The 22,268-nt window shown below is 35.7% G+C and overlaps 1 protein-coding gene across 1 annotated transcript in view; it reads left to right on the forward strand.

The window, feature by feature from the left end:
* Positions 1 to 22,268, forward strand: part of CNTN5 (contactin 5) — a 1,396,301-nt gene that overhangs the window by 1,240,902 nt on the left and 133,131 nt on the right. Inside the window, exon 16 of the mRNA XM_017545918.2 lies at positions 14,356 to 14,476. Within this exon, the coding sequence (XP_017401407.1) occupies positions 14,356 to 14,476 (121 nt within the window). The remainder of the gene's footprint in view (positions 1 to 14,355; positions 14,477 to 22,268) is intronic.

The raw sequence follows: 22,268 nt of genomic DNA on the forward strand, positions 1-22,268 counted from the left end.
TTTTACTCTGTCCCACTGTAATCCTGGGCAGATTTACGTATGAATGGGGATATATTTTAAATTGTTTTATAAAAACTATATATTTTATATTCTTTTTCTGAGTCTCATTATTATCACTGAATAATCATCTTGAAAATTGTTCCATTTCACCTGGTATAACTCTAATACATTCGTTTCAATAGATCCATAATATCCCATGATGTGACTATACTTCAATGTATTTAGCCATTTTCCTATTAAACAAATACTAACTTCTTTTCCTGTTTTGAGAGATTTCTGAACAATGCTACAGAAAACATCTTTAAACATCTGTATCTTTGCATATCAACAGTTTCCTTCCTGGGGGAGAGATTACCAGGAATAGATGACAGGGTCAAAGAACAAAACTATTTTTAATATAAATAGGTGCTGCCAAGTTTTTGATACTGTATTGAATAAAAATATGCAATATCAAATTACATTACTGCATTACAGCATTATATAATAGAAGTTACTAGATGGGGGCAAGAGTTCTTTGTATAGGCCCAACTTTGTCTCTAGTCAGCTGTAAGACATGTCCCTTGTCTAGGTCTCCATCTTCAAAGTGAAAAGGCCAGAATACATGATTCTTAATGACTTTATCTAGTTCTAAAGTTCTATGATGTTTTTCATTTATATTCAAAAAGTAAAATCTAAGCGACTCTCCAGATATAATATCCAATAATATGAAATCATGAAATGTTTAAAAAATTATTAGTGAACACCAGCCATGTTTTAGGAGGAATTATCAAAAGCTCTAAATTCGTATTTTTCTCTGGTAAATATTGCAAACCTCCTTAATTCTTAGAAGATGTTTCAGTCTCATTGTGCCCTTAGTACTGGTGATTTCTCAATGTAGCAGAAATTTCAAACTGAAACAAATTCAAGTCAGAATTATTCCCCATGGCAAAAAAAAAAAAAAAAAATTGTATATGTAATGCCTTACTAAATAATAAAAGATTCCTGTAAAGCTAAAGATTTCCTCTAAAAGCAATAGTAAGATTACAGAATGAAAAAAAAATGTCATTGTCTCTGCATAAGAGATCAGCACCCTTTATTGTGTATAACTGGTTCCCTCCAAACTTCACATACAATGAAACACTCAAGTCCTATCAATCTGAAATCTTGGATCAAATATATAAGTATATATGATAACTGCTGTTGCAATAAATTCAAATGTGTACAACTTTAAAAAGTCTTTTAAATATAAATCTAAATGCGCATGTCAATGACTTCAGTTGCCAGCATTTACATATTTCTTCTAGCTGAAAGACAGTGATCTACAGGGTCCCTTATAATAGTGGAAGCTGTATTCTACAGTTAGAAAATGATGAGAACTAGTAGAATATGGTCTCATTGATGATTTTTCAATAACAACCTGAATAAACTTTCATTTCCACACATTCAATAAGTGATGAATCCTCTTTCATAAAATTCAATGCCTAGCTAAGACTTGTTATTTAAAATGAGTTTTCTGTGGCTGCGTCTTGACACACTTTCAAAATGTCAGTTGAATTTGACTGAGTGTCCTTGACCTTGAACTTTTCTAGTTGGTTTGATTGACACATTTTTTCAAATTGACCTTTTTTTTAAACTGAACTATTCTTCTTCTATTTGAATGTTCATTGGAGGATTGTTGTTGTAGTCTACAATGTAAGCATTGCTTTGAATAGTTAGCTTTTTCTGACATTGATGTGTTAGAAGTCTCTCAATTCTAAGTATTTTTGAAGTTGATGAGAATCTTCCTGATTGTGAAACAGTATTAAAGCGGATTCTGTGATCCACATTTTCTTCTTTTACAATAGGGTATTTTTTCATTCATAAACTTGTTACTAAGCATTAGGAACTTTGAAAGTAAACTTGGCAAAAGGATACTCAGTATTTGCTCATAAAGCACATAGTTGAAATAATATAGCTACTTGTTAAAGACTATGCTTATTAAAATATTTACTCGTATTGCCAAAAAAGAGGACAAATATGTTTCTCATAAACTTGAATTTTGAGGAAAACTTTGAAAGACCCAAATTTTAACTTACTGGAAAATACTCTTTAGAAATGCTGATATAAAATTAATTGTTTCATTAGTAATAATAAATTTTGTAAAAAAAAAAAAAAAAAGGTATAAAAATTCCTCTACCATTTTTGTTTGTTCTTTTCTTTTAAAATGTCTGTCAATATGCTTATTCCATAGCAAACTGTATATTTCCATAGCAAACTTCTATGTACCAGACACAGTTCTAGGCACTACGTATAGCAGTGAGCTAAATATCATCTTTGTTTATGAGAATGAAGTGCAAATATGGTTGATACCCACAAAATACAAATATAGTTAAGAATACTTTTAGGTCATACTTGCCTAGTGGATACTGAGGCTTCTTCTTTCTTTCAGTGTTCATGTGGCTCAAGAAGATAAAATGAAAAATTTTATATTTTAGCCCAGCAAGTTATGGGTTGAAAACAATTTATGTAAATTCTTACTGAAAATGAAGATCCTTTTTAGCTTATGTCAGTCCTTTCATCGTTTATCACAGAGAAATAAAAGCCAGTTGGTAGTAAATACTTTCAGTGCTCTGCCTGTAAATTTCCTTAATCAAATCCATAAGTTTGTTAGGAACCCTTTCTGTCTTTCACATTACCACAGGCAGAGTTCTACTAATTTTTCTGCCAATTCACAACTCAAGTTTCCTTTTCTCCAGACTCCACTTAGAATCTCCTCACCATTTTCTCAGCCTTCACCGACGGTTTCTTTGGGTCTTTTCCAATCTTGGGCAAGATGCTGTGGGAAGCTGCCTTTAAGACTCTGAAGTATATAAACAAAGGTTTATATGACACACAGGAGATCTTTACCTGGATGACACCTTTATTTCGTAGCTCCCTGGATTTGATGTTTGTCAAGGGCATTTTTTAGTTTGCTGGTTCATTGCTACACAGAGAGACCGGAGATGGGAATAAATTCTGTTTTTAAATCTAGTAGGGCCTGGCTCCTTTATGGTTCCTTTATATTCTGTAACGTAGTCAAAGCTCACATCACTTGCCATACAACAGCCAATAAGTTGAGCAATGAGGTGTTGGGGCAAGGAAGGCAACTTTACTCAGAGAGCCAGCAGATCAAGAAGATGGCAGAATAATGTCCTAAAGAACCATCTTACGTTATTAGAATTTTAGGCTGCTTTTATGTTAGAGGAAGGGTAAAAGGGAGGGGATTGAGATAAAGAGGTGGCCGATGATCACAGACACCTGGGTGTCAGTGAGGGTCCCAGGTGGTGGGGGTGGAGGTGGGGGGTACTGGTTGTGAAACTTCTTTGTCTTTCAGGTCACAATGCTTCCATAAATAGTTAGTGTAACAGTATTACTTTTGTGTACACCGTCTATATTTCTCTGGGATTAGTTTGGGGAAGAGATTGTTAGCATCCTTGCTTTAAAGATAAACTATGAACTAAATTCCTCCCAAAGGAAGCTTGCCCTACATGCAGATATAAGCAAAAGCAGTTAACCTATAATATATCCCTGCAGGGTAGAGGCTTAGGAGCAAAATGGAGCTAGTCACACTAGGCCTTCATTTCACTATTACATTTCTGCTTGAACAATGAGTAATTCTCTTTTTATAACTCATCTCCCGAAATCCACAGTTAAAATAAACCAGTTGGCACCATCAATCTTGTTCCTGAAAATCTCATTATACAAAGCCAAAGTTCATTCATGATAACTAATGTGTTACCACATGGCCTCAGGTGACAATATTGCCAAACTTTTCAACACTACATGGAAGGTCACTTTTTCTTCAACCATGAATACCAATGTCCTCACTGTCCTTCATGCCCTGAACAAGATTCTCCTAGAGACCCTTCCAGCTTTCACTAGTAGTGTCATCATGACCCTTCCAACGTTTGCACACCTAACTCCAAAGCCAATGTAAGTGTTTTGGCTTTAGTTAATGGCAGTACCCCATCTCTAGGTACCACGTTATTTTATGGTTATTCTCTGCTGTACAAGCACTCCAAAACTTAGTGGTATCAAACTACAACCATTTTAGTCTGCTCACCATTTTGTGAGTGAGTAAATCAGGCAGATAACAGCAAGGATGGTTTGAATCTGCTTCACAGTTGCTGAGCCTTCAGCTACAGTAGCCAAATGGCTGGAGCTGGATGGCTGGGATGGCTCAATGGAGCTATATGCCAGGAGCCTCAGTTCTGAATATTGGATAGATTTCCCAGATCTTCTCCCTAATGCTTCTGCCAGGACTAGAATCCTCAATGTGATTTTTGTTACTTACAAGTGTAGCTAGAGTGGAATGGTTAAAGTAACTGGAAATGTCTGGCCTTCTCTCTTTATCTATGCAATCTCCCACCTAGCCAATGTGGCCTTTTTCACATCATGATGGCCTCAATGTGTACAATTTTTCTTACATTCCGCAGAATAAATGTCCCAACGGGCTTAGAAAGAAATTTCAAGTCTTTTTATGATCTAGCCACAGGATTTTTCAGTACCTCACTTTTGCCACGTAACATTGGCAGAAAAAGTTACGATGGCCAGTCCAGATTCAAGGAGTAGGAAATTAGAGTACACTTCCCAGTAAGTCAAATGGCAAAATATATGTAGACATTCTAAGTCTACCTCAGTGGACAAGTAGTTAAATCCTAGGCCTAACAGATTCTTTGTACAACCGTGCATACAAGTAGTGTTACCATGAAACACAGCAACTAATGCAGTATAGAACAGATTGTGAATGATTCATTATACAATAATGTCATATTCAGCCATAATAAAATAGAGTACATCTCACCATTGGCTCTTGAGATAAATTTTAAATACTCCATAGTGCAATGCTTAGTCACTATACTGGAAAGGGGAAAGAATAAGTAATAAGAAAGAGTAAGCATCAGCAAGCAGAAATGAAAAGAAGTTGCGGATATTAACTGTAATTCACATGGAGCATTGACATTCCATTCCAATTATTGGCATCTATTGTACTCTAGAGAGAGGTTGTGGATTACAGGGCAGGGGCAGAATCAATGCCCTGGAAGGAATAATAGGCAAAATAATATGCAAATGGGGTCATTAATCAATGAGAGGAGGAAACAAATGGAAGTATAAAAAACAGGTAGAGGTCTTTTCGTTTTATGAGACTTCACATCAGCCTCCCTCTCCTATGAGGCCGGAGATCTAAGATAAAAAAGAAATTGCTTATATCTATGAGACCAAACCACAAAGGAGGCACACAAACAAACTGGCCTCATTCCAGGCTAATTCTTAGAGTTCCATACAAAAATCAGTGAAACACACAGTGGTCTACTACAATCCCAAGACTTTGGATTTTTGATAATACCAGCTCAATACTAATTTTAACTGATGAATGAGTTAGAGCTACTCATATTCTCCCTGGTTGGCCTCTACTGACTTCAAGGAGGAGTTAGAAAACCTAAAGGCAAGTATCTGAGTATTCTTCCACACAGCCAGGAAGAGACAAGATTTGTGTGAAGACACTGACTATTCTGCAATGTAAAAGTGGTAGGAGAATAAATTGTAATTTATCCTGGAAGCCAGTGTAACAAAATAATGTTAACCTTAAAAGATAAATTAAAAATATGACAAGACAATCTCTAAATTAGAATAAAAAAACTAATATATCAGTAAAATATCAGTTCATCTAAATTATGGACTTTGGTTAGGAAATAAAATTTGGCCAACTCTTTTTCCACTAAAGCTATGTTATTATAAATTGTACATGACTAAATGAGGATCTGTCAGTTGTGGGTCACATATTGAAAATTTTCTTGATACTAGTTAAATGTCACAATAAAAGTAAATGATGGCATGAGCAAATGTGCTAAATGGGTCTTGGGAGTTATCAGAAAGGTGATACTGACATTTCATAGGGATATGCAGTATTTTATGTCTAGATGCAGTTGATGAAAAGTTGTCATAAAAGAATGAGCTTTCCAAATAATCCTATGGTTCATTTAAATAACTAATTTCATTACTACTCATTGAGGCCATTTTGTATTAGTATACTTGCCAAATTTGATTTAACTAGTACTAGTGAATGAAATTACCTTCAGGTTCAAGCAGAATGAGGAGTGGTTCCCTCGAGGACACAGTAGAATGGAAAGAATACCTGATCAAACATCAGATGTCCAAAGCTTTTCTCCTGCCTCCACACTTAACTTGCCAATGGACAAGTTACCTAGACTCTTCAGCCTCCAGTTTTCTCAACTACTATAGAAATTTGTTAGGCTACATAATTTATTTATCTTTCCACATTAAATTCTTTTTTTCTGTTTTTTTCTGCAATGTCTTTTTGTACTATTACCTATTTTAACAAAACACATCACATTACAGTTGGTTGTTACCTCTAACACTGTGTTGTGAGTTTCTTAAAACCATAATTTATCTTTTCTTTTATACCACTCACTATGTTAAGAAGAATCTATTGGGTGGGTCACAGCCCAGCCATGCTTGCTATGATTAAAAAAGGCATAGTTTCAAAGGTGTCACATATTTATGATTTTCTGTCTAGACAAAATGATATTCTACCAAGTTCTTGTTAAATAATTACATAATTGTGCATGTGCTATAAGCATCCATAATATAAAATGTATAGCTACTGTAGAATGTTATAATTCTAGACCTTTCCTGGTGGTCATATCATTACTAGCTATTTATAAAGCACAAGCTGATGCATAAATAAACAAAATTTTTCTGATTAGTTATGTCAGCTTTGTGTAACTTCAGTGTGAGGTATTTTATGGAGCATAGACTTACTGAAAGATAGTGAAATTATTCTATTACTAGACAATGGGATGATTCACTGCAAGCAAAAATGTGTATGGTCTCTCATGGCTGCTAAAATCTTCTTACCTACCAGCATTGCCTCATTGAGCCAACCTAGGGACCAGGTGTTATTCAGCTTAGAAGATGTCATTACTTGGGAGATTCTGAGAGAAAGTTGATCCATCATACAAACACTAGAGAGGAATTTCTTGTAACTTTAATGATGTGAGTTTAAATACTATGCCTGCCTAGAATTCCCTTAAACTGGTTTTCCATTGCACTTACAAAAATGCCAATTTAAAAGTGAGGTTGAGAGTCCCCACAAGGTCCCTTCTAGCTCCAGGACTTGAAGTTTAGAGGAGCGCACCGACCTCGATTCTTTCAACTGAAATAGTGTCCTCTTTCCTTTGTCATTAACAAACCAGCATAAAGTGAACAGGTTGAATCTAATGATACGCATCAGTGAGCTTTGCATTTCCATTGGAGGTGCAAGAAAAAAGTAGACAGAATGTTTGGAGAGAATAACACATAAATATACTAACGTCTGGATAGGTTTACACCAAACAGTATAAAATGTAACATATATCACTGTAGTTTCTAACACAGCCTTAAGAAGATGTATTCTATTTCTTTATTTATATACCAGCATACACTGAGAAAAAGACTTCAAGTCAATAAAAGAGAAGGTATAAACATTAAAGTGGGAAAGGATAAGTGTTTTACAATCTGCAAAGAGATGCATGCCAGCTCCTCGATATTTGTCTCAGAGAGGAATGTTTCCTAAAATGTGCTAATGTTTCAGAAGACGACAGGTAATATCAGTGTGAATTGGAGAGGTCAGCAGGACCAACCTCATGGGCACGTAACCCACTGGGCTCCATATTGAGAAGGGTCTCATGCTTGGTGTCGTGCTTGGCTGTTACCATTTTGAAGTCTAAATCTTTTTAAACACAGAAACGTGTCTTTTCTTATGCACAGGGCCCCCCAAATTATGTAGCCAGTCCTGGTGGTCTGTGAAACCTTTGGATAATACTTGAACAAGGTCTTAGATAAGACTTGAAACCTTACATAAGGCTTGGACAAGGTTTTAACATGTGAGATATAATTTGTAGATTTTGGTGGATCACTGTGGAACTACTTGAAGGAAGGTTCAAAGACTGTATTTTCCACCATAGTGAGAGATATGATTAGGTTGAGTCAAGCTTCATATGCAAGATGAAGAAGGTGGATCATCTTGTAGGCAATAGGGAACCAGTGACAATTTTTGAGATAGTAAATAAAATCACTTTTAAAGGATTAATTTAGCAATGGCGTAGCAAATAGATGAAGGACAGAGAAGTGATCACAAAGGAACTATTTTAAACATCTAAATTTAGGAGTCAGTGCTCATACAGTGATTGCTAAAACTATATAAGGCACACAAAAAGAGAAAATCTTTTTCTCTGGACTCAGCCTGAGTATTGTGCTATGAAATCATAGATCCATCTCTCCCCACGTCTCTTCAAAGCTCAGATGCAAGTATGAGGAAAGCTGATCCACACTCTCTGCCAATGTTTCTTCCATCGAAGCTGGATTAGACAGGAAAACCCCTGAGTGCAGATTCTATGCCTATGTCTACAAATCTTAGCACAGCAGAAATGAATGCCTTTTGTAATTAGTAATATACTGAATAAACAATAAAGGGAGATGAGTCAAATAGTCTCATAGTCAGGGAACACGAACTTTTGCCAACAGACTGAATGGAGGAGCTACAAGTCAGCCCAGGGAAGCATGAGATTGATAAATTATGTGATCTTATCTATCTCAGCCCTCTCTTTACTTTAGAAGCCCTAGATTAATACAGAAATGCTACCAGCCCTTTTGCATGACTCGTGTTAATCTCAGATAAAGAACTTCCCGTTTACCTTGCCGCTAGGGAAAAGATAACTGTTTCTCCTCTTTATGTCACCAAGTAGAACTGTTTCTACATTTTTCTCAATACTTAAATTATTAGGACATGGATTGAAAATTAAACATCAAGATCCCAGTCTTTTGATGTTAGAGTCCTATTTATCCATTTCGAGTCTTCAATGTGGTGTTGGTTACATTCAGTACATCACCATAACAGATATAAATGTTTTGTCAAATAGTATTTTGACTATTTTCTTCACTAGTAGTGATTAATAATTTTACTTCTGATAACATGTTCAATTATTTAACTATGCAAGTTAAATATCAGCTATTTTCTAAAAACAATATTAAAACTTGTATTATATTTAAACCCTATTCTATGACTGGTAAAGAAAAAACAAATAGAAAAAGAATGTCTATGTATTTTATGTCCTTATCATAGGAGGGTACTTTAAATAAATTATCCTCTTGGAAAAATAAATACTGTTACTAGGAAAACCATTTTTTTTTTTTTTTTTTTTTGAGACAGTCACCATTTCACGCAGGCTTTCCAGATATTGAAGGAACCTTAATAGATTTCTATAGGGATTTTTTTTTTGAGACAGAGTCTTACTTAGTAGCCAGGCACCAGGCTGGAGTGCAGTGGTGCAATCTTGGCTCACTGCAGCCTCCACCTCCCGGGTTCAAGCAGTTCTCCTGCGTCAGCCCACCAAGTAGCTGGTAGTACTGGCACGTGCCACCACGCCCAGCTAATTTTTGTATTTTTAGTAGAGACGGGGTTTCACCATGTTGACCAGGATGGTCTCGATCTCTTGACCTCGTGATTCACCCACCTCGGCCTCCCAAAGTGCTGGGATTACAGGCGTGAGCCACCGTGCCCGGCAGAAAAAATCTTTTAACTCTCTAAGGTTTTATGTCAACAACATTAAACTTATCTAAAAATCTGTGTCTCATGGCTGATACCCAGTTTTTTATGTTAGATAAGATTTAGAAAGCTACATCTCATAGATTTGATAGGCCATATTGCTTTGCCTTACCAAGAAGTATGGTTGATGGATAGTGTTGTTGGGGGCTAGGCATGCTAGAGATGCCTTGTGATGAGCCCCTTCAGAAAGTTAAATAAACCCTAAATGAAGGAACAGAAATTGCCATACCCAGCAGCCTCCTGACTAGATCATTCAGCACGACTTCACTATTTACAAGAACACCACATTAAATTACCTTGTTGATCAGCTGGTTTCTTCCCGATACATTCTTAGCTGCTTACTGTGCTTGCAGCAATATGCTATAACCTTTGGAAAAAAAAATGCTTTAAGAGTATTTATACTTTTGAAGCACTTCCTAATAGTTTATGTATGTACTTGGTTTCCTTTGATTCCCCTCAATACATTATGAGAGAGACAGTGAAGGTGTTATTATCCCAATAAGATGACTTAACCAGCAGGGCCAGCAAGTTGCTCGACCAAGGCTGGAATTCAGTTCTTCTGAGTTTAATGCTTTTCTAGTATACTACAAGCGAGAAGGGACATGAGGAATATTTATATCTAAAATAAAGCTAAGTACTTATCAAAAAGTTTACTCTAGCTATGGAAAATATTGATATCCAGTTTGGTAAGGGAGTGAATACCAATTAAAGAACTATTCCTCTTGGCTAAGAGTGCAATTATAGTGCCCTTCAACAGATAAATTTTATCAGACACTTACTGTATGCCAGACACACTGCTATGGGCTTTACTCACGTTATCACATTGAAACTCTGCGAGAAGCTCTGAGCAACAGAGTAATTTAACCAGGGTGAATACCTAATAAGTGGTAGAGAGGGATTCACAGGATTCTGTCATTCTAGAACCCATATATACTCTTTAGGTGTCTTTTTCCACTGTCTTTCTCCATAGTCTTTTCCTATTTTCCTTTCTATCTGACTAGAGATGAAAAGGGGCAGGAGGGCCAGGGGTATTGTCAGCCACACACAAGAAAAGAAGCAAGCCTCCATGCGTTCATTAGCTTGCTTAGTGATCGTTGGCTGCACTAGTGCTAACTCGGCTCTGGGGATGCCCATGGCGGACCTTGGGGAAGACATCCATGAATGGCCAGTACCAGTTCAGAGACATGAGCAAAGTGACACTGGATCCTAAACAGAGGCAAAGCTAACAAAGCCTAGGGAGAGAGAGTCCAGAAAAACCTTACCAAGGAGATGGCAAGAATACTTGCAGGAAAAGAAAAAAGAAGGAGGATCTGCAGCAGAACAGAAAAGCTATGCAAACAGGCTATGGGAAGTATGCCTATGTGTGGGTAAATGTGAGGCTGGTGTTGTAGAACAACAGAATCAAGTTGCAGGAGGTAGAGTCATGTTCTAAAGAGCTCTCTATGTCAAAATAAGAAGGTTGAAATGTATCCTAAAGGCAGCAAGAGCCGCAGACACTCTGAACAATAATGCTAAATGAGCTTTCATTGTCTAGGAATATAATTGGCAGTCTGAGGTTGGATGAGCAGGACACTTAGTCAAAGTGAGAGCTAAAAAAGAATGGGACTTGGGTGGAAAGACAGCGTTTTCCTGTTTTATGTCAGTCATTAATAAATGTCACAGTAATCTAGCAGTTGCTCTAATGACACTATGTGACCAAGATATGTAAATGACATAGCCAAGCTACTGTTCTCACAGAGAGTGAACATACATCCTGTTTCTCAAAAACCCTTCATTTATTTATTCATTCAACAAATATTTATTAAGCTCCCACTATGTGGCAGGTACTATGCAAGGTTTGGAGTATTGTGTTAAGCACGAGTTACAGCAAAACTCATTTGAAGCAACAAGTAGCCTGATTTGTTCAAAAAGTCAACGACAGCAGAAAAAAAAAATAAATAAATAAAGCAAGTGTCAAAGAAAGCAAGAAAAAAGAGAGTCATTCCTAAGAGACAAAAAGTGAAAATGAGGTTTAAGTTTAAGAAAGCAAGCATCTGCTTTAAGTAACCATTTCATTAAAAGTGCACTAAATTGTAGAAGTTCTCTCTCAGGAACTGCATACTGTGGGCTGAGATTTAGTATAATGGGCTCCCACGTGAATTCCCCTCATTACTTCTCTTGAAAGATCAGTAAATCTACTGAAAGGGTAATTTAGGTTTAGTGTTCACAATCCATTCATTTTAACTTTGAATCTTTCCTGTTTAGGCTGTTAAAAATATGACACAGATACAATCTAAAAGAGAAGAATTGGGCCTAAAATGAGATGATTTTAACTCCTCAGATGGTCTTGATAGTGATAGATACGCCACAGGCTGTAGGCTTTTTCTTTCTGATAGACGGTGATGGGGCTTTGGCCAGTTTATAGAGCACTGCACACTATTAATTGCAGGAACCAAGTAAAAGACAACATACAAAAGATAATCTATACCTCACTCTCCTGAATTCCTTGGACCTTTATGGGATTTCAATGAAATCTCTTCTTCATCCCACTAAACTTATTTTTCACTGTAATTCCATGGAAAGAAAAAGGTTTGAGGCATTTTGTCCAGGACATAAAGAAATAAATTATGTGGGGAGAGAAAAGTCTGGAAAATGAGACTATCAGTTATTAATGACAGGAATGTGATTTTATGAAATAATTTTTTAAAAATATGAGCCTGAAAAACCACCTGTAATCAGTACTTTTCTGGTGTTAAAACTGCCACCAGTATGGTTTGTGGTATTAAGAAAAACAAGCAAGCAAGTAAAAAAAAATACAAGAAATAATATCAACAATGAAAGGCACTGTATTTTAGATAGTGCTATTTCTAGGGAAAAAAACAAATCCTCCCTGATTTTCTGGGGCCTCACTTTAGATTTACTTTTAGACATAGGACCTGTTCTGGGCCAATGGGGTACACAATGATTCCCGAAATTGAATTGAGTACCCCATTAAAAAACCTAAGAAGTCCAGAGAGAAAGATGCTCAGGTGGACTCATCTCACCCCTAGTGGCAAATATAAAGAAGCTCATTCATACAGTATTAAATTATGTTGATTTGAAGCTAAATTATGGTTTATTCATGGTTTAGAGTTTGCTTTATTTCCCGATTAAAAAATCAAAGGTTTTAAAGTTGCTTTTTCTGATTTCAGAGAAGCAAGCACTTAGTCTAGTGAAGATGAGAAAATGAATTCAGTTAGGATTTAAAAGTAGCAATTTATCCAAAAGATATTAGCAGTGTAGGACATTTACTAGACAAATATCACATTCCTTGAAATAATTCTTATGACATGTTAATGCATTCTCGCTTTGAAGCATTTCCTTGTAAATGACTAAACCAGGCCATGTCTTAACAATTATTTCATAAGAGAAAACTTCATTACCCTCAGAAGTTTAGATCATAAGACTAACAGGAAGGCAAAAAGCAAAACAAAACAGAAATTAAACACCAGAAATAAATGACCTAAAACATAGTATATAGTATAGTAATTCATTGAAATAAATATATACAATTTGAGCAAAAAGGTCACAATGAATGCTAAGAAAAAAAGATAATTCAAAATGTATCTGGATATTAGTCTTGTTTTTATGATTTTCATGAAACCCATTGGTCTATCTCAAAATAAAGACAACTAAATTCTTAAATAACTATGATACTGCCTACTAAGAACAAACACATCACTTTTTAAAGGTCTGTAATCTGTGATGCCTCTCTATGACTTTCATTACCTATTATTTATTGTGCTCAATTATTGTTAGAGAAAAATTTTGAGTTCTTTGATGATGCCATTTCAAGCAGCATGCATCTGATCTTATTCCAATCGTTGTTTGATCACAAAATGGAAACTGAAGGGAATATTGGAGTTTTGCTATGTCACTACCCAAAAAAATAAAAACCTCCTGAGTTATTGTAAATATCAACCAGGTCCTTACATGATCACAATAAAAGAAATCTATCTTTCCTGATAGAGTAAATTAAAGACAACATTCATTAATGGAAGGTTTGTAGCAGTCATTTGAAAATGTAAGAACATCACCTATCCCAGGAACTAAAATATCTAAAAATATCCTCCCTGGTACTCACTGATATCCCTAACTGCAGTTTTTCTTCAACTATGTTCTAATCACCTTGCCCCCAACAAGAATCTGGTATTTGGAGCTTCCTTTGTGTTTTGTAACTACACTGATTAACAACTTATTCAGGCCGACCCTGCTCCCTGATGGTAGTGGTTACGGGAGGAATACATCTTTGTTAAGTAAGGACACATGGCTTTGGGACCAGCAATCTTTCAGCTGAGCACTGTCTCATCCTGTTGCCTACAGTGTTCTTAGGAAAAGAACCATCAATAAAGTCACATGAGATAACATTTTGATTGCTATCTTTTCATAATTCATTTCCCACAAGTTGCTGTTCCTTTCAATACGATTTTCGTGCCATGAAATACACCTGTCTCTGAATAGCAAAGCAACAGTTTTGCTCACTGATTATTTCTCCTATACTTTTAAAGATATGAGTTTGTGCATATTTAAATATTTCTTCAATATCGTAGCTGCTAAATCATTATATGCAATATTAAATGTTCAATCCCTTTATTATGATTTCTGAATTGTTGTTAGATAAACTGTAAGGCCAAAAATGGGCCCTTTTACTGAATATGCGAAGTTCCCCCTTAAACCACCTTGAACTAGGCAGATTTTCAACATTTTAAACTGGCACTTCATCCCTCTTTCAGCAAGCATCCTCTGCAGATTTAATGATCAGGAACATCCTTCTGATGCATGCTGGGAGATATGGCTGCAGGGTACAGACCACAGCAGACAGTGTGTCAGATGAGGCAGAACTTCTTGTTAGGGGTGAGTATGCTAATAGTGCAGTCTGAAGACATGATCACCATAAATTATCATACAAAGGAATTTAAATGCATGGACTTTGAGCCCATCAGTACTGTGCATTTTACTTTCAATTTTACAATATATGTTATTTTTGCTTAACCTTTTGCCTTTGAAAAAATTACATGGAAAAAATGCTCCTTAGTAACAGAAGAAAACCACAGAACTGACTTCAGAGTACAGAACACTTTTAGTAATAAGTGGTCACTAAGTGTTTAAACTATTGCCAAGCAGACAATCTAAACAAGTTGAGCCACTAAAACACTTGGACTACAGAGATAAAATTTGTGTGTATATGTGTATTTCAAATGCAAAGCTAGTGACACACCCAGGCATTTTTTCCCCCTTTCACTACTTCTAAGTTGGGCTTCCAAAAACAGAAAAACTGCATGTGTAAGATGGTGACATTTGCAATTGTTAAGTGACAATGATTTTTTTTTTAAGTCTGAAAATGTCAATACACAACTTCTCTGTGCAAAAATGACAGTTAAGTGGTTTCCAATTATGAACCAGGACACCAAATTCTGCAACCCTAGGAAGCTACATATTCTTAAAAAATGGTTACAGTACCCATTTCCTTTAGCACAGCATTCCACGATATGGAAAATAGAGCTCATAGCATGCATTTTCTTCCTCCCTTCTTTCATTTTTTTCCTTCCTTCTCTTTTCCTTCTTCCCTCCCTTTCTCTCTTCCTTTCCTTTCCTTCCTTCTTCCTTCTTTCTTCCTCTTCTTCTTCCTTCTTTCTTCCCTCCTTTCCATTTCTCCTTCCTTCTTTCCTTTTCTTTTAGCTTTTTTTTGAAGTACAATATTTCTACATTTTCACCAATCTTAGGCATACAGATGTATAACTCAATGAATAATGACAAAGTGAACACACCATATAACTACCATTCAAAGCAAAAACTAGAACATTACCAGAATCCCACCAAGTGCCTCTTCCTTTTTCATCTTTTACAATTATATTTTGAGAAGTATGAGTATTGCATGCTTAGACCCCTTGTACAGTCTGTACAGGTAAAAACATTCTCATCTATAGCAAGAAATTATATTTTACATTAACTGATCTTTTATTCAGCTGGACTCTTTAAATATTCAAAATTCATTCTTATAAAAGTCTTGAACAGTAAACATAAGGCATAGGTGAGCTTCATCATCTCTTAGTTATATATATCACCATGTTTTAGTTATATATATCACCAAATGCATATGGATTTTGGTAGTGCATCCATCATTGGTTCAAGGAAAATGTTATTTTTAAAGAAGTGTGACATCTGGGTGATCAGCAGTTTGTTCATTTTTGTGTGTTTCTCTTCAGAAGGCTACTTGATCTTTTTTTCAAATTTATATCTAGAATGTATATCTGTGTTACCTTATTATAAAACACCAACTTTTTAAAGTTTTCATCCTTTCAATACATTCTATTCCATTTAGCTAAAAATTTCTCTTTGTGCCTTCTGAAGTTACAAGGCTCACGGAAATGCAAACCCTACACTCAAATTCATAGAAAATTGCTTTCTCCTCTTGCTATGATCTGTTTTAGATTATGTATATTTATTGTGTGCACTTGCCTAGTAATTTAGAATGAGGCTTCTAAAATGGGAGCTTTCCAAATGAATATCACAATTTAGAGACTGATAAGAAACAAGGTATTTTTACAGGACTATAGGGGGCAAATTTAAGTGGCAAACTAACATTCTGCTTTGTAAGTAAAATTAAACTCAACAGGGTTTAGAATATAATTCAGGTTCAGCTTTCATGTTCTGCTCTTTTACCCTTTGGCTTTATGCCTAGGAGATGAAAAACTGCATAAATTTTGGGATTATACCCAATAGCAATTTCAAACAGGTTGCTATTGCCTGAATATTCATGTAACATTCAGCTCAAGCTTTCACTTGAAGTGAGTTTGATCAAGTCACCACTTTTCTATTATATATTTGCATTACTCTTCTAAAATTAGTAAAAATATCTTGCCTCTTCTGCCTAGTGAGTCTTAGACAGATTTAAACACTGAACTAAGACTTCTGGTTCTCTTTAATTTTTTTTTTTTTTTTTGTAAGTTTACAGCTCCTGGTAAATTGAACAAGCTTTGATGTTTGAATATTGCTGTTTTTAATGTTGGCTTGTGAAATAAAATTCAAAATAGTTGTACTCTGCCAGTCTCCTTTCTCAAACTCCTCCATTTGTCGGTCTGTAAACTCATGATATTCTAATAGTATATGCCTCAGGACCAAAGCTGAGCATTCTAGATTGTGCCGTTCTCATGATGGCTACCATTCTGGCAGCAGAACACTTAAAGCATAATTATTCAAATGTGCATCCCAGAAAGATGGGAATAGTAAAAACAATTTCCCCATTCATCTTTTAGTAGAATACTAAAAGTAGATTGGCTGAGCAGTTCACTTTGCTTAATGTCTTCATCACAAGGAATGTGCTTGGGTGGCAAGGATTATGTTCTTATGATTCTATTTCAGTGGAAATTTGAGGGAAAAAAAATCTATGTTCTCTTTGATGGATGGAAGCAACTTTTTTATTGTCTTTTATCTCATGAGTGATAGTCTATGAAATTCTTTTGTGCATTTTACCAAATCCTGCAATTCTTCAACCTTGCCCCACAAGCACACTAAATTGAAAAGCAAGTGTGTAGCCACATGGCCTCATCAATGCCTGTTTAGAATCTGGTGTTTCTGAGTAGCAATGCTTTCTGATACTCTCCCCATTCACTCTACTTTAAGGGGTCTTTTCCTCAAATGCTTGATTGCACTTTGGCCTCGTTTTACTTGTGAATGTCAGTGCTACTATTCACCTCTATTCCACCATGATCACCTTTCTCCAAAGATTGCATTTTCCATAAATAATTACCTAAAGCATAAAGGCACTTGCTCTCCCAAATTTAATATTCATTGAGCCAGCATTATCACAGCACCATGTATAATCTGGAAAACCATCATAGAAGTAATGAATATGTTAGAAAAAATTATTTTGCTGAAATATAAAAGGAAATTAAAGCCACACCTGGACATCTGTGCACAATTTTAGTCACTTAAGTATGCTATAACAATAGGGAAAGCAAGATTAAATACTGCTCTAGGGAACCTTTTTAAAGATGAGAAGAACTCCATCATGCTATTAAGGAAAAGAAGGTAGATATGTAAGAGATAATCTCACTGAGGAGTATATACAAATTACAAGGAAGTGATATTCCCAAACAATATCAGAAGTGATCAAACATAAAATAAAGACTCTGGAGAAATACTAGTTTTTTTGTTATTTTGCAGAAATTAATGTTAGAAATATGTTTTCCTAAGTAATTATAAGGGTTAAAAACTGTTTAAAGAATAATATGTGTTTAGCTAAGCTAGGGTAACTAAGAGTGACAGCATGATCTTTCTGTGCTGCCCAGAGGCAGAAGAAGTAATAAAAATTCACTTTCTCATGCAACTTCTCTATTGGTATTACTCTGCTTCTTAATGCAAAACAGTAGGTCAGGAAACTCTGGGGATAGTCAAAGAATAATCAATAATCTCTTGACTCCTTCTGAATACACAGCCTTTCCTCAACCTTGCACAACAATTTTCACTTCCTGAATTACAACTTACAAGATGAATCCAAAGTGTATTTATTAATAACTGAAATTGCAACAAATAAATTCAGCTCAGGGTGTCACTTGTTGGGAGACATCTAACTGCTTTTAACCATCCACCTTGAACCTGATCCTATCACTTCTTACGCCTAACACACAGATTTCAACCTGCCTTTCAACTGAGCTTTTTTTATCTGTCCAGGCAATTCAGTTCATTTTATTATTTCCAATAATTATTTTTTCCTTGAATATCTAACTTTATTCTCTCCCAACTCAGCCACTTCTCCCTACAAAACTAAAATCATTAAAATTTTGACTGTTTTGCCAATAAAATAAGTCTATAGGTATTTGCTTATACTTTGCTATTCATTTGTTCACCCACCTATTCATTCAGTACCTGCTCTGTGTGAGGCACTGAAGTCAGCACTCAGAGTACAGAGATGAGGAAGCTGAGGTCTCAACCCTCAGCCGGCTCCACATCTACTAGTCCTCCAATGTGAGGCACCGTTGGAATTAGGGTGGGACTTACCACGGAAGTTCCCCTGGGCACATTCTCTGTCTCATAGAGGAAATAGTGAGACTAGTATAAAACATAAGCAGAATTATGGGGCTGGATATGTAAGCTGTGAAGACCAGTGCCAAGTGAAAACACAGGATCCCTTGTTCAAAATTATTAATAATTTCAAAACAGTGATGGAAAGGCATTAATCTAAGCACAGGGCCCTGAACTTGAAAGTTCGCAGATCTTGAATTGCACAGCTCACACACCCAGGAAGCTAGCCCTCCCTACCTAATTAATTATGTGTTCATCTACAGAAATAAAAGCACATTGGCAAACAGAGGGGCAAATCTCAACAAAGTAGTGTAAAGTTTTTTCATCTATAAAATTAGAATATCAGAGCCTACATCAGTGGTTTATTAGCTTTTTACACACAAAAAAAATTTTCATTATTTTACCCCATGAGTCATGTTTCAAAAGATTTTGTTCATTGTGTTGAAGTAACCACTATTTATAATTTCTATTTTAATTTCAACCAAAGCCTCTATCATAAGATGGATAATGCTACCGAACTATATAATTTAATTCCAGCCAACATCAAAGCTAACTTACTTTTAGCTAGTTGTAAAGTATTATTGGTTTGTTTGTTTCAACAAGTTGAAAGTAACCTGAAGACAAGAGTTTTTACCTGGATAGAAACTAATTTAGGAACCTTTGATTAAGTATCTCCAAATTCTGTCCAAGCACTAATTTGTAGTGATTCTCACTAGCAAGAGAGAAAAGTTTGAGAGTCTTCTGCCTATGCCCTTGGAAAAAATTCAAGTACTATCACTTTCCTAAATGCAATGGGAAAATAAAGCTCAGTGAAAACCTTGAGCATATTTCTAATATACTGTTAGTTTATTTGAGAGTTAAAGCAGCATTAATATGCCCTATCTTCACATCTCTCACTGCACTACCTCTTATGATCTATGTAGATTCTAAATTGATGTAAATGTCTATTTTTAACATATGGCCATTTCTGAATGTTTCCAAGCTTTAAAATGCACAAATATTCAACACAAACACCTTTGGAGCATAGAGTTTGCATAGTTTTTCTTTCCCACCATTGATCTAATATCTAAGAGCTTATTGTGCTTGGAGATTGCATAAGCCTTCACATGGTAGACTAATGATTTGGACTCAAAAGAGTCTCTAGTGAAAAAGCCAGTAGTTATAAAGTTTGGTTTGCTAAGATGCTGGTATTTGGAAACAAAAAGATAATGACAAATGTTTTCAGTCTAATTTTTTTATCCAAGTTAATATTAATAGTAAATACATTTGCAAATAATATTTTAGAGAATAAAATTTATTCAGCTAACAAAATTATTTTTTCAATATTTTTGAAAACTGTAAAATGCAGCTATAAAATGTCCTTCCTCTTAAAAGCTACTTTTATTCATGCTACCTCTTAATGGAATATCCTGCACTGTTGTAGAAATGCTAGATCACTATTACTGCTATTATTGGATGGGATTATTTAAATAGTTACACCAATGACTTACTTTCCTTAGACTTTCTCTACATTAACTAGTGTGATTGACGCTTATAAAATTTCCTTTAGACATTGAAAATCAGTTTAGTTTCTTTTCTCTTATACTCTTCATATGGTTGCTTGCTAATCTATAAAACTCTTTAACAACTGACCAAAAAAAACAACATTTTTTGCTCAGTCAGGTGTTCAGATTTTCTGTACCAGTTATACTTTGGATCATTGAAATAATAGTTACCTGAAGTGATCTGACTGGCCAAAATGGTTAGAGCAGGTTGCATACATGTACATGTGTCTACAAACATGAAATGAGCAAATAGATGAATTGTCATTGAACAGAGACAACTAACCAACAGAAACTAAATCTCTCGTATTTTATTCCCTCACCACATACTGACTCTCTGCCAAAAGCCAGGCTCTCTTTTAGGGACTGACATTTCTGTCAACTGATTGAGACATTCTCAGATTTCTTGATGGGAGTATTTGGCCACTTTGAAACAAATACTCTGATTCAAATTTGAGAAAAGTTCTAATCAACTGAGTGTTATCTAATACGTAGCTGGAGTCATAATTGTAAGATGAGACTGTATTTCACTATATTTCGTCCTACAGGCTTAACTATGTTTTCATACATCTATCCTAATATAAAAATACTGTCAATTCACATTTGTGTAAGTTTGTGGAGATAAATTCTTGGTGTGTGGGCTTATGTTTTAAAATCTGATTTCATTCACTGTTTAGTGAGTGCTTACTACATGCCAGGAGAGTTCTAGAGTGCAAGAGGGAGACGTGGTGGCACAGCACTGGAAAAAAATGCTTTCTGATGCTTTGGGAAGGACTTTAACTCTTATGCTGCAAGTGATGCATACCCCTCAAAGGATCACAGCAGAAAAGGGACATGATAAGATATATATTTAAAAAGTATATTCAGGAAATTGTAGAGTGTTTTAGAGGACACAGAGACCAGTGGCTTGTTACTAAAGCAGATGGGACACTAACAGTAACCTTGACAAGAAATAAGAAGGGTCTTATAAAAGGCAATGATAATGGAGATAGGAAGGGATGTGTATATATTCAAAAGACAGGAAGGAGACACATCTACAGAACTTGATGACCCACTGGTTATGAAAAAGAGAAGGCAAAGAAGAATGCCAATTGTAATGCTTAATTGAGTGGCCCATCAGAGGGACACCGTATACTCTAGTAAACTAAGACAGCTCCAAGTTATACTTAGAGTGCCAAAGTAGTTACTGATGCCAAAGGGGCCTACCATCTATGAGGCCCTTTTACCCTTAAAATTGTTTTGGTTTAGACAATAAATTTTGTGTTTGTGTTCCCCCAGTAGAGAATGATCATGCAATCATAGTTATTCATAATCACATTTATGTAATCAGGAAGAAGTGGAGAGAAGTGGATTGGTGGTAAGGGAATAACATTTAGGGTTCTCCAGAGGGAAGTATCCAGTAGCTACACAACAAATAGTTGTGTAGCTGTGGAACTTAGGAGAGAAACACTGGCTTTGATATGTAGATTTGAACACTATTTACATTTTAAAGTCAGGTGGGAATTAAAGAGATACCCTGTACCTCTTTACAATAAACCCCATCTTTACTAAAAATACGAAAATTATCTTGGCATGATGGTACACACGTGTAGTCCCAGCTACTCAGTAGGCTGAGGCAGTAGAATTGTTTGAAGTCAGGAGGGGGAGGTTGCAGTGAGCCAAAATTGTGTCACTGCACTCCACCCTGGGCGACAAAGTGAGGCTTTGTCTCAAAAAACCAAAATACAAAACAAACAGCCTGTGAAGAGTAGGAAGGGGAAAATGCTGGAATGGAATGCTGAGAAACGTTAATGTTGACGAGAAGGAGGAATTTGCAAAGGAAATGTAAAGTTGTTGTCAGCGATCAAGCACTACTAGGCAAAAACCCAAGTAAATCATAGGGACAAAGAGACAAGACAATTACAGGATGGAGAAAATGGACAACGGTGTCAAAACTAAGTAAAATATGAACCAATAAACGCCAGTGAATTAAGCAACTTGGAAGTAAATGATGACCTTCACAAGAACAAGTTCAGTGGAATGATGGGTGTAATAACCAAATTATGGTAGGTGAAGAAGAGCAAGCAATTATGTGTAAAAGG

The sequence above is a fragment of the Cebus imitator genome, unplaced genomic scaffold (assembly GCF_001604975.1).
Source record: "Cebus imitator isolate Cc_AM_T3 unplaced genomic scaffold, Cebus_imitator-1.0 Scaffold182, whole genome shotgun sequence".
Taxonomy (NCBI): domain Eukaryota; kingdom Metazoa; phylum Chordata; class Mammalia; order Primates; family Cebidae; genus Cebus; species Cebus imitator.